The 13,335-nt window shown below is 37.4% G+C and overlaps 1 protein-coding gene across 1 annotated transcript in view; it reads left to right on the plus strand.

Annotated features, from left to right (window-relative positions):
• Positions 1-13,335, plus strand: part of STARD9 (StAR related lipid transfer domain containing 9) — a 110,943-nt gene that overhangs the window by 60,898 nt on the left and 36,710 nt on the right. The window contains exons 9-18 of the mRNA XM_040599918.1: positions 823-895; positions 1,801-1,868; positions 2,852-2,949; positions 3,165-3,365; positions 3,776-3,873; positions 6,046-6,123; positions 6,967-7,041; positions 7,748-7,927; positions 11,745-11,796; positions 12,701-12,838. Of these exons, the coding sequence (XP_040455852.1) occupies positions 823-895; positions 1,801-1,868; positions 2,852-2,949; positions 3,165-3,365; positions 3,776-3,873; positions 6,046-6,123; positions 6,967-7,041; positions 7,748-7,927; positions 11,745-11,796; positions 12,701-12,838 (1,061 nt within the window). The remainder of the gene's footprint in view (positions 1-822; positions 896-1,800; positions 1,869-2,851; positions 2,950-3,164; positions 3,366-3,775; positions 3,874-6,045; positions 6,124-6,966; positions 7,042-7,747; positions 7,928-11,744; positions 11,797-12,700; positions 12,839-13,335) is intronic.

A 13,335-nucleotide genomic window follows, 5' to 3' on the forward strand; every position in this document is an offset into this window, starting at 1 on the left:
GCAAAACTGATGTTAAAAGCTGTGCATATAGCTGATATTCAAGGCAAGCTACAAGAATGACAAAGCAAAAGACCTGTGACCCGGCTTCTGCCACCCTGCTTTCTTTAGGTTTGTCTAATCAAAACGATGACAAAGAAAGCAGAGTTTCCAAAAGTTTCTGTTACAGTCAGTGGGAGAGTGCTGCTGCTCCTTTTCTTCCTCCTCTGTATGTATGTATGGTACCTCATACTCTGGTACCAGGTAGCCAGAGTGCAGTGGGTCAGAGAGCTAGAACCAGTGGTAAAGCCAAGCAAGTGCTACAAGAGTGAATTACATTATTCATTTGGTACTCATATGGGTAGACTGCCTAATCTAATTGGACTCCTCTAACAGTGTAAAACTACTGTATCAGCTCTGTGACAGAAGGGAGCCCCACAAGTGGTGTATGAAGCTTTTTGGACCCTTTGAAGTACCAAGAAATAAAAGTGGGGACAATACGGAGAAAATGTACTGGACCAGTACGTTCCGTGGTGTTGAGGTTGAGCTGTATGATACTGTTGTTGGCTCTAGTTCCCTTATGCAGCACCTCACACCTGGGCTGTAAGGCTGCTTTAAGATATTTCTTCAGAGTGCTGCAGGTGGACAAAAAAACTTCTAACTGACCCTCAGTTTCCACCCTTCCAGGTCCTCCGCCAAACGTTCTGTGATCAGATCCAAGGATACAACCTACCATATTCTCCAAGTTTCACATTCCTTCATTTATCTTCTTTATTTGTTGTTTTTGTTTTCCCTGAATAGAGGTAAATAAGCCTTTGTAATTGAATGGTTTGCTTTTCTTTCTAGAATCACAGCAGCTACACATATTCACAATGCCAGCAGCAGATCCCATGCTATCTTCACCATCCACTACACTCAGGTTAGATGAAATAATTCAACTTCCTTTTCTCTTCATGCTCAAAAAGAACTGTTCAGTGTGTTGTGCATTCTTTACTTGTCACTGTTTTGTGCTGTTTGTAATAACCTCAATGGAAGCTGTTACTTGCTGCAGCTGTGTTACACTTCCTACATTGCCTGATGTGTTGAGTGTTTACTGAAGTATTCTTGTTCCTTTATGCAAGCTTATAGTCAGAGGCGATGCCAAAGTCTCACTGTAAAAAGAAATGCTTAAAGTTTTAATCAGCCCTTTGAAATGCAATACTCCTTCTAGGATGCTGTGAAAATTGTGTGTGAATATGTTTGAAGTTATGTTTTGTCACACTTGTTTAGGATCCTTAATTGAAGTATAAGCAGTGCTTACCAAAATTTTGTATCTGTCCAGCTTTTCAGATGTGCTCATCTCTTTAGCACTTGGCATCTAGTACTCTCCCAGAGACAATACACTCTTTTTCCAGAGGAATTATATCCTTCCCTGGCAGGGAAGTCGTTCAGTGATCCAATAGACCTTTTCTATCTCACACTTCTAACATCCTGTAATCGCAGAACGTTTTGGGATATTTTTCAGTAGTTTCACAAAAGACCTTTGGAATACATTAGTGGAAAATAACTCAGCAAGATCTACAAGAAAGCCTTTCACAGTCACTAGGCAGTAAAGTTGTTTTTTTTCCAAGAGGAAATGGGCATAAGAGGATTGTTTCTCTGTTGGTTGAGAGAGCTGTTGAGTTAATGGTTTGGACATAGTCAGTGAGTCAAGGCCACAAAGGAAGACAGTGGGACAGTCATGTGCACAGTTCAGTTTCAAATAAAAGATTTTCAAACAAAAGAAATTAATTTGATTAATTAGTTAAAAGGAATAATCTTCCTTATGTATATTTTTCTCTTCAGGCTATATTGGAGAACAATCTCCCCTCTGAAATTGCAAGCAAGATCAACTTAGTGGACCTTGCAGGCAGGTAATAATATACTGAGGGGCAAAAAGGTAATTTTCTTTGAAGACGCTGGTAGTAGTGCCTTAAAAGCTGAAATTTATTATTTTAAAACCTCATTAAACTAACAATAAGACTGATTTTTGTATACAGTAACAAGGAATATTGAGCTAATATTGTCTCTGTCATATGTTCTTCTGTATTGGGTCTTGCATTTCATTAAGGAAGGGAATTCCTGGGTCCTCAGATCCAGTATTGTGCTGTTGCATACATTTAAGGTAATTCCATTCAACTCTGTGTTCTTATTAAGTGGCTTTTCCAGTAGCTATTGGTGTAATTACCAAATCTGAGATTGTAAAGTGAGAGAGAAAAAGAAAGTATTCCTCATTGCTTCCTAGTATGGGTGGGAGAAAATAGTCATAACTCATTGCTTACGTTGTTTGTGTTCCAAAAGTTCCCAAGTCTCTGATCTTAGCTATATGTTTCAATGAGGAACATGTGGTTATGACATGTTATGCTGAACATGACTAGAGAACAGAAAGATGGAAGTTGTGCTGAAGAGCTGTAGAGCAGCTGGAGAACAGGAGATTTTTATTTCTCAAGAATGTAAATCTCCATACATGTCTGGGCAGAGAAAATAGTATGGAGGAGATATACAGACTTTTGCACTGAGCCAGCATACTCTTGCAGAGTTGAGGAATTTATGTTGTTGTTTTTTTGGTTCAGAACAATTATGATTGGGTTGCCCAGTTCAGGCTGGGATTTATGTTTTGATGGGCCTTTAACAGTAGGTTGTGCCAATGGCCTTTGCTCATGGTTGTTTGGATTTTCTGAACAAGAGAGCAATGTAAAGTATTCAAAGCATATTCTTTTTTTTTAATTTCAAAGATCGCAATTTCTGTTTTCTTGTATGTCAGTAAAATACATCATTTTTTTCGTATTGATTGTGTTTTAATAATTAAGTATTGTTGTTTGGTTTGCATTGTCTTTTCCTTGCTTGTGTGCTACAGTGAAAGGGCTGATCCAAGTTACTGTAAAGATCGAATTACCGAAGGTGCCAATATTAACAAGTCATTAGTTACACTTGGAATTGTCATCTCCACTTTAGGTAAGCACAATAGTTCTTTATATTGAAGGGTAGTGATAAAAGCATAGGATTCACTCATCATGTGCTGTCTTAATATTTATCTATATTTACAACAAAACACTGAACAAAACAGCTGTGTGGCATCTTCATAAACTGTAATGCCATCTAAGAAAATTAAATAGTCGTGACAGAATAAGATAACCCCTTTCCTGAACTCTGTGGTGTTTCTCCTTCAGCACAAAATTCACAGATGTTCAGCAGCTGCCAGAGCATAAACACCATAACAAGCGAAGGGGAGAGCAGTCATGCAGACAGTCCTTCCACAGGCAGTGTCAATGGGAGCAGGCGACCAGCTTATATCCCGTATCGTGACTCCATACTTACCTGGCTTCTGAAGGACAGTCTGGGGGGCAACTCCAAGACCATTATGATTGCCAGTGAGTTTGGTTTCTATTCATCGTTAACATTTTGCACTACATTACTTCCTTAACATATATCTCTACTACAGTGAGAATACAGCTAGATCACTTAGAATCTGTCCTTGTAAAGATTTTCATAAATGCTTCATAGAATACTCAAGGAAATGAAGAGGCATGCTGATTGTGCATGAAGTTAAGCTTAAGAGTATTTCCAAGGTCATAGCTTTGATTTAAAGTGATTTATTTGGTTATAAACACTATCTTGAGAAGACATTATCTGTAAGCTTGATGAAATATCCCTAAAGATGGTTTTAGTTTTGTTTTTTATAGAAGCAAGACTGAAAAAATCCACCTTTTTGAAAAGTGGTGGGTTAAGCTGATTACTTTTTAAAATAGTGTTTCTTTTTCTGTTTGTTTTCTGTCTGTAGCTATCTCTCCTGCCAGCTCCAGCTACAATGAGACCATGAGTACCCTGAGATATGCTTCAAACGCCAAAAATATTATTAACAAGCCCAGAGTGAATGAGGTGAAACCTTGACTTCTGCTTTTCATTCTTGTTCTGGTTTGTTGTGTCTATTATTTAAGGTTTATTCAAAGTATCTGCTCTCTGAATAAAATTCATCCCTCTTTTTCCCACATTAATGAGAGCTGAATAGGAGCCTGGATATTACAGAAAAAAATTCTTTGATCCCTTGTAGTTTAAACCATTTCGAATTTCACACCTATTTTACATTCTTCATCTTTGTTCATTGAGTTTCAGTCCTCCTTCTCTTTGAATTGTTACGATATGAATATTTACCCTATTTTTATCCTAAATATTAGCAGAGTTACAGATCTATTAGGATCATTTGTTACTATTCAACCTGTTACTATAAGCACATAACCATTGTGGTCCTTTCTTTTGACATGTTAAATGAACTCTGTAAATGTCACAAGGAATTCAGAAGTTAATATGCCAGGCCTGAGGTAGTCTGTATAGCCTCAATTTGTCTTCTTTTCAGTACACAAAATGTTGAGTCCTTTAAATACACGGAAACAAATTTTGCCACAGAACCCCAGGTTCATTCATTGCACAAAATAGGCCTGTTCCAGGTATGAACTCTGATCCTTATGGCAGATTCATCTGTTTGATTGTGCAGGGGTCCTTCACAGGCTGCACAAGTTAGAAGGTGGCAGGGTATTAAGGGGGGAGTCTGATGCTGCCTTGGAGGACTGGATTCTGTCACTGCCCTAGCTACAGCATTCTTTGTCAGTGCTAGCAAAATTTCAGTGTGTGCTTGTTCCTCATTTTCCACCCTTACCCCAAGTCTACATTTATCAAATGGGAAAAACATAAGCTCTCCTGAAGACATGCTGTTAAAACAGATTGATTAGCAGTTGTGGAGGTTTTATACACTATAGTGATGAGAACAGGCATAAAAAAATCCATGGGAAATGCATAGTTCTCTCTGTTTTCACAGCAAAACTAAAATAGCACATAATAATCAAGATCTTTAATCAGACAGGCTAGACATATAAAACTCTTGAATTACTGCTTTAACTGAGCATTCTTCACCTGGCATTCTGCATGAGGCTGCTGTCTTACAGTGATCCCATAACTTAAGGACTGAATCACAGTGTGTCTGTTAAAGGAGACTGAATTTAGGTTTCAAAATGTCTTGATTCCAGCATTTCCTAATCATTGAGCAGTTGACTTTATAACTTTAGTAGGGTTCTTCTGTGATTTGACCTGGGTGTATCAAGATTTTATCCATAGACAAAAGGATAGAATCTTAGAAATGTACTTCATTTATTTGCTTTCCTAAAGATACTCTTAAATCTTGTGCAGAAGGAAATCCTTCTAACCAAGGTTTCCCAAATCTAATTTGCATCCTTGTTACCAGTGACTAAAACTAGTTTTTAGACATCACTAGTGGCAGCAATAGTGTGTTTGGTTTTGGCAGCAGCAGTTCTTAACTCTGTGGCATGCAAGTAAATACAGTCGTCCTGGGTTAGACTCTCACATACAGCCTCTCAGCCTCCCAGCTTGTGTGCCCGTTGCTCTCTTGCACAGCCAGTACTAGACCCTTAACTCCATCCCTTCCTCTAGCTGCCGCCTTCCCCTCACTGCAAATTGGCCTGAGCCAATGTGTCACTGGATGCCCAGAGAAAGTTGACTCTGCTCAAGAGTTTCCCTGAACTGTCTGCAAAAAGCTGGTCTCCAGACACTGCCGGTGCAGATGCTTACTCTGAAAGTGAGATAAATGCCACCTCACAATTAGGCAGGGAATGCTTTGTGTAATGGGGCAAAGGCTTTTAATACCATGGTTGATGACATTCTGACTTAGTCTCTAGCCTGATTTTCTCCTCTGCGTGACAGAAATAACAGCATTTTTCTGACCTGATGGGGCTATTTTGAAGGTAAATCCATAAAAGTAGTGATGTATCCAGCTATTGTCATGATGGGAACAAATGCTATGGTAGGTCTGTATTCAGAAAAGAGATGGAACAAATTTTATGTGAAAAGAGAACCTATGGAAGATGGGAACCACCTGCCCCTAGGCAGTACATCCTGGGGTTCTGGAATAGTGGAGCAAGGAGTGCTGCTGTGAGTGTGCCTGTTCTCTTCTCCTGACTCTCGGAACAGCTCTGCCTTTATTTCTTTAGCTAGAAGGTTTTGAAGAGTAATTTTTCCAACATCTGTGTCTCAATGTTTCAGGATGCAAATGTAAAACTGATCAGAGATCTGCGAGAAGAAATTGATAGGTTGAAAACTATGCTGATGAGCTTTGAACTGGTACGTAGGAATACTTCCCAGCTGGAGCTCTAATGGTGCTTTAGGTAGCTACAATAGCTTACTTTCATCTTACCTGTTTATCTTTCCATGTTTATTGTAACTGGAGGGAAATTAAAATGTTCTCTGAGTGATTTCACGATGATTATAAGGCTAACTGCATTTCTGTCATTTCTCTTTTTCTGGCATTTTATTGATAATCCTGAAGTATAAGCAGTCATGTAATGATTAGAAAGGATTTCCTTGCTTGTCTTTTGTAGAGTCAGATGGTTTTGTTGTCCAGAAGTACTGTGAAATAGAAATATTTTATTTGTAGGGATATGGAAGCACCAAGACTGTAAAAAATGTTCACCATTGATGTAATTTCCCAGCCAGACTTGTTACAATCCTCTTTCCCCAAAAAATGAACTGGTAGACCTCAACAGTATTTTGCAGGTTTCACCATGCCTGCACACTCTGTCTCCCAAAAGATGTTGTGAACATCTCTAAGCTCTCACAATACAGCTGATACCCTCTGTTTTTTCTCCTTTGGAATAATAATAGCATCTTTGCTCTCCATGGCGTGAAGGGCATGTTTTGCTGGGAGAGACTGGAACTACAGGCCAGGATTTATTTACACAGAAATATCTCTCTGTTAATGCCCTTTCACCAGTTCTTCACAAAAACTTGCATGCAATAGTTAAGAGGTGTAGGCTAGATGCTAGAAGGCAGTAACAAATGTCTGTGTATTTTGTCTTCCCTTCTCCTTACTTCATCTCCTTGAAATCCTGGAGTTTGAAAGAACATGCCTGCCAGTTGTGAATAAGGAAACTAACATGTAGATCTTGCTGGCTGTTGTTTGTACAGAGAAATTCCAGTCCTGCTTGGAGCGATGAGAGAGATGGAAATCTGACCGAGCTGGTTCTTCAGAATGAAATGAAGGTGTGTATGATGTATTTGATGCTGTAACTCTCTCCTGTTTCACTGGGCCAGGGGGGATAGCATTGTTATAGTTCTGAAACAACAGTGAAAATGTTTTTGACCTGATCTTTTCTTGTTTGCTCTGAATATATGCACAAAACTGCTATTCTTAATGCATGTTGGGTTGTCTCTACCAGTTTGTGATGAAAGTCTCGTGTCCTTAGCAGGATACTGTCCATTGCATACTACTAAGTCTGCACAATCTACTCCATGTTTGAAAGCTGTCTCAATATATCACAGTAATTCCTTATCCAGAGCCTGTCTCTTCCAAGATTAAACTCCATCAATTTATTCAAAGGAAACTATTGTGCAGTCACTAAATTACTAAGATTTGATCACTAGTGACCTGGAAAGGTTTTGGAGATCTTAAAATTAAGTTTTGCTTAAAGACAGGTAAAATAACTAGTTAGCATGATTATATATCTTTCTGATATTCTGGGAATGAGTCTTCAATAAATTAAACGTGCTTCATGAGGTGGAAGTGCAGATTTACCTGATTTTTTTGTTGCCACAGAAATGTACTGCAATTAGAAATACACTTGCACTGCAGCTGGTGAAAGACTTTTGCATCCAGTAACTGGAAAAAAATGCTGTTCTTTCTGAAGAAATTTGTGTGGGAAAAATTAACCTGCTTAGTAAGTCAAAGTTTTTTCTTCTATTCTTTAAGATTGAGCAATTGACCAAAGACTGGACAAGTAAGTGGACAGACAGAAAAGCCATTATGGAAGAATATAGTGTGGACATCAACAAAGAAAAAGCTGGAGTAACAATAGATTCTAGTTTACCTCATCTAATGGCCATGGATGATGATATCCTCAGCACAGGTGTGGTGCTGTATCATCTCAGGGTGAGATATTGTCACTTGTCTTATTTTTCCCTTGAATTTGAAAACACTTGTTTTCTTTGGAAATATAGAGTGATTAAGGTGGCATCACAACAACAGTTATTAAAAAGTAAAGGCCACAGCCCACAAGATGCACATAACAGGGAAAAAAAGCAGAAAAGTATACATGAAAATGGAGGAGGAGGAGACTTTGTATATGGAATACTAAGTTGACCTTTTATGAATGCGTGTGCATTAATAATGTATCATAAGCAAAGCAAAATTCTCAAACTGGGCATTAGTAGTTTGTCCACAAAACATGAGGATGGTGTGTGTGTGTGCACGCACACATGCGTGCATGTATGTGTAAACATACAGGGTGGTGTTTAAGTATACCAGAGGTACTGGTCCAGATTTTGCTAGGTACTTGTATACTTGAGACTGGAATACTTGTGTATGTGTAGATCAAAGATAAAAGTGAGCTTTAACAAGCACAAGTTCACTTTGGCAATGACTTGTATAAGTTGCTCTTATAACCCTACCAGGCCTCCCTTGTGAATTCTAGGTGTGTAGCTTGAATGCTAATTACTTGTGATCCCACTTGAGTGGTTATTTTCCAGGATCAGGTGGAAATCCTGGCCTCATACATGTTGTTTTGCTGTGTAGCTGTTCATTTAAGGCAAGGTTTCACCGAGAAACTTAGCTAACATTGTGTATTACTCCACATTGCAGCTTATCACGTGCATGGCTAGGTCAAATAGTTTTAGGAGATTTTATTTTTAATAATTCAGTGCTAAGTTGGACTTTAACTTCTTAATGTTGTATAAATGAATGGACATTACTGAAATATTGGTGCTGTTTAACATAAAGGGAATGATGGATGGACATCTCCACAGAGGTGTACTCATTAGCAAAAAATGTGCTGTAACTTAATCTGAATTTAGGTTTTGTGGTACTTGATATAGTTTAGGGACACAGGAATTTTTTTTTCCCATTAAAAGTCACAACAAATGTTTGAAGCAGAAACGATGCTGTTTTTTATCATGTTGAAAGAGAAACCTGACTAATTTTTCTCATGCCTGCAGAAAGAAATTGTACCAGGTAATAATTAGGGACTAAGTAATAATGTCCATTGCTGATCAACATGCAGCTTTAACTACTCAATCTTACATTAACATTAAATATTTATTGAAAGTAATTGCTACTACTTAAGTGTTTTTCCATTACGTGCCATTTTGGAAATGTCAGGTATTTTCACATACTAATTTTGACAAGATCTAAAGTAATTTAATGATACTTATTTTTATGGAGAAGCCTAGTTTGAAAGTCACCTCCTGAAGTCACTGTTGTCTCTCTGTCACACTAACATCATTGTCCCCTCTTTCTTTGCTCCTAGATGCTGCCTTTTCTTTTCTTTGTGCTTTGCATCTTTTAGACTTTGGTGTCTATTACCTTCATCTGAACAGCAAGAAGGTAAAACAGTGGTTCCTTACGTATTAGGGCTTCAACATGTAACAGCACTTTATATTGTACGTCTAGAAAGAGGTCATGGCAGCAGTTTTCAGATCATATAGAATAAACATTGTGTTACTCTTTTAATCTGTTCATTTTCCATAGTATTAATTGCACTGATCAGTGCTGTGTCTATGCTTAAAGGACCTTTCTTTCTTAGGTTCTGTTCTTTTTTTCTGGCTTTCATTAACAAAAAACACATTTTCCCTGTAGTTTATCTGACTTTTTTGCATAGCTTAAAAATGCGGGATTTTCTTATGTTGTTTTAGAAACAGATGTGCTTCACAAACTTTTTTGAAAGTTGTAGTACTCCCAAAACTGAAGGGGGAAAGCAATTTTACTCTTCATGGTTATATAATGCACTTTGGGAATTCTACCCTTAGTCAGGAAACACTGCCAGAAGAGGTTTACAATATAAAAGTACTTCAACAGATACCAAGATGTACCTTGATATGTTAAGGTGAAGTGCAATAATTTCATATGAATCATCTGTCTTTTGCTTTTTCAGGTAGAATACTCAATATTGAATTAGGAAAGAGAATAAATATTTAAATTATTAGCTCAGTAATAGCATTTGAAAAAATCAAACTGTCATGGGACTGGGTTATGGTTATTTTTGTTTTGTTTTCTTCTTGAGTTAGTTTGCTAACTTGAGTTGTATTGTTTCTGTACCCTTGCCCAGAATTACTCCACTAACTGGGATACTGTTGTGAATTTCATGAGCCAATACTGCTGTAATATACTTTTCTGAGTTGAATTGTATTACCAGAGAGTTGTTTCGGCACACTGGAAAAAAGTTTATTTTGGAATGGCAATAACTATTTCTTTGCTTAGTTAAGAAGATAATTGGTAAAGAAGTCTTAGGTGTTGGTTTGCTTCTCTGTATAAAATACATGTTGCTGACTCACTTGATTGTGTGAGGTGAGTCAAAGGCTGTATGGATCCTAAGTTTTCTACAGGTTGTGTCCAAGTCAGGTGGATATTTCGTGTTTGAGTGCACTGAACATTAAGCTGACATGTAGGCTGATAATTATTCCAAAGCAGAGGCACTGGACGCAGTTCAGATTTCAGCCTCTCCAGCAAGGGAGTTTCAGCAGGGCTTGTAGCAGCAGGGTCTGTTTGTTGGTTCAAACAGCTGAGCTCTGTGAGGAACTGAATTATAATCACTCCCTTTCCCTCCAGTGCACAAACCCACTGTGATTTACCCATAACTACCTATAATTGCATTCTTTTACAGTAACACACAGCTTCTTTTTTCCCAGTTTTCAGGCTTCTGATCACTACTTCTTGCTTCATCTTTAAATCTAGGTTGTAATATACTTGGAGCAGAAAGCATATTCAATTCATTCTAAATAGAAGACAAAAATCAAGTAGTTTAATGACCATAACTAATTGTAATATGACTGACAGAGTTGCCACTAAAGTTGTTTTAGATTGCATTCACTAATCAGTTTACAATAATCAATAATCAGAGCTGGGAAATTATCTCTCTTTGTTTTCCTAAGGGAAAACATAGAACCGGTAATGGAACATACTAGACAGTGGTAAATTTACTGCTTTTTTTGATAGTTTTTTTCTCATAGTATTGATGAAATGACTCTGTTTTGTTGATATTTGCACTATGCCATAAGAAAACTGTCTCCCATCACTGACTCGTAATACAGTTTGAGTCTGCTTGTTCTAGAAACTTTTGTTCACAGGCAGTTCTTTTCTTTGAAGTTATTAAATCTTCAGGTTTGGGAACTTGCCCATATGCCATATTGCATAACCACCAAGAAGACTTCTTATAAATATCATTTTCACTTTGGAAGAAAGTTCTCCTTTAGTAGTTTGTTTGAAGATTTAATAATCTCTGACAAAGTTCCTCCCAAAATAGGAATTCTGTTACTTTTATATCTGAAAAGCCTAGTTAACTGAATAATCATTTTGCAGTTTCTTTCTTCCTGCATGGATATCTATAAAAAGAATTATCTCATTTCCACAAACATCAAGTCTTACTGTAAAATTGCAAAGCATCATAACATGTATTCATATTCAAAATGTGTGTCTCAAGCACAGTTCAAAAATCATTCACTGAAGGTGACTTCATCTACTGAAGTTGTAATAAGAGGAGCTGACATAGCTGCAGGATAAGAAGTAATTGCATCGCTATGAGGAACAGCAAAGTGTAGTATTATGAATTAGTAGATAGTTTGCTCTAAAACAATTCAGTCATTCAGAGGTGATTTATTTCAGGTATTTGCTAACATGCTGTACCAAAGCTTTTTTAATTATTATGTATGGTTCCTTTCAGTAACCAACTTTTAACTTGGTTCTTTTCTTCTTTTAGGAAGGAACAACCAAAATTGGAAGAAGTGATTCAGACCAAGATCAAGACATTGGTAAGAGAATGATACTACACATTGTTTTATGATATGGTCAGGTCAAATAAAGAGGTTTGCATTTGTCGTGTGTAATAGCTGGGTAAGGTTTCTGTTTGTCAGCTTTCTTTATAGAAGAGGTTAAGTAGAAGAGAATAATTAAGTTGGTTAAAATCTTTTGGTTATTTTTTGTTTTTCTTTAAGAAGTCAAAAAGTCAATGGTCTTGACCTAATCGAGATCTCTTAAGAATTTTCTTCCTACTTGTGAGATGCTACACTAGAGTTTAAAAATATCTTTGTCCAACATCCAAATCTCGGTATGTTCTAGTGGTGCAAGTGATCATGAGACATTTAAAATGCTTTTCAACTCTGCTTGGGCAGAGTATTTTAGATACAAAATCCAAATGATCCAAAATATTTTTTATTTATTTCTGCTCTTAATTTCAATAGTCAATCTCAAGAGCTACGAATTATGATAGACAGCTGAAACTTTGTACTGAACTTGGAAACTTTGTAAAATCTCAGTTCTGGTTAGTTCTGCTAAGCTTACTTAAGTTTGATTATTTTCAGCCAGTAGGTTAGTAAAATATAAACAATAAATACTATAATATCAATAAGAAAATTCAGGACAACAGAAGAACTTGCACATCAGCTCACAAATCAGAAAGTATTGTACAGTTTTCCAAAACCAGGAGTACTTTAAAAGAGCAATGTCACTATTTTCAAGTAAGTTTTTTCTGTGATGGGGTACTTGGCTAGCAATCAAAGATGATGATTTAATCTCCTTGTTCTGCACATGACATAGATCTCTGAGGTATGAAGTGTGCAGCATAATGTCAAACAGCACGTGACACTTCATTCTGAGGAAAATATTGCAAACCCAACCGCTTCAACAGGTGAGATAATACAAATCTATATATTGTAGTTTTGCAGGGACAGTGGATTGAAAGGGATCATTGTATCATAGATAACAACTGTGGGATTGTGACCCTGCGACCGGTTCAGGGTGCACACTGCACTGTGAATGGATGTGAAGTCACTGGGTCATGTCGTCTGTCACAAGGTAAACCTTGCTTTTTCTGTGAATGCTGCATTATAATCAACTTATATCTGGAGTTTAGCGACAAAGATTTATGGAATTCATGCAGATCCAAGAAACGGATCTCTGAGTCTCCTACTGCTGCCTAGCACCACAAGGTCTGGTCCATGGCTAGAGCTTCCAGACTGGGACAAATAAAGTAAATAACTCACAGAAAGTAAAATGGAGACACAGATGACAATATTAAGACCCCTTTGGGCAGCAGTAGTCTGTGACCTTCTGAAAAGGGAAGAGCTGTAGTCAGAGGCACTGTTGTGAAAAGTAATGGAGACTGGCTCTAAGTCAGCTGACCACTGGTGGGTTTATTTGGTTATTATGTAATATGGTTGAAATGACCTTCAACTTTTTCACAGAGTGTTTAGGTGGAGGGTACTAGCCACTGAGTCATAGGCTATGGTGAATGAGCTCAGATGAAATGGGTCAGGCTTTGATACTTTACAGTTGTTTAAAATAAAAACAAT

Source organism: Falco naumanni, chromosome 7 (assembly GCF_017639655.2).
Source record: "Falco naumanni isolate bFalNau1 chromosome 7, bFalNau1.pat, whole genome shotgun sequence".
NCBI lineage: Eukaryota > Metazoa > Chordata > Aves > Falconiformes > Falconidae > Falco > Falco naumanni.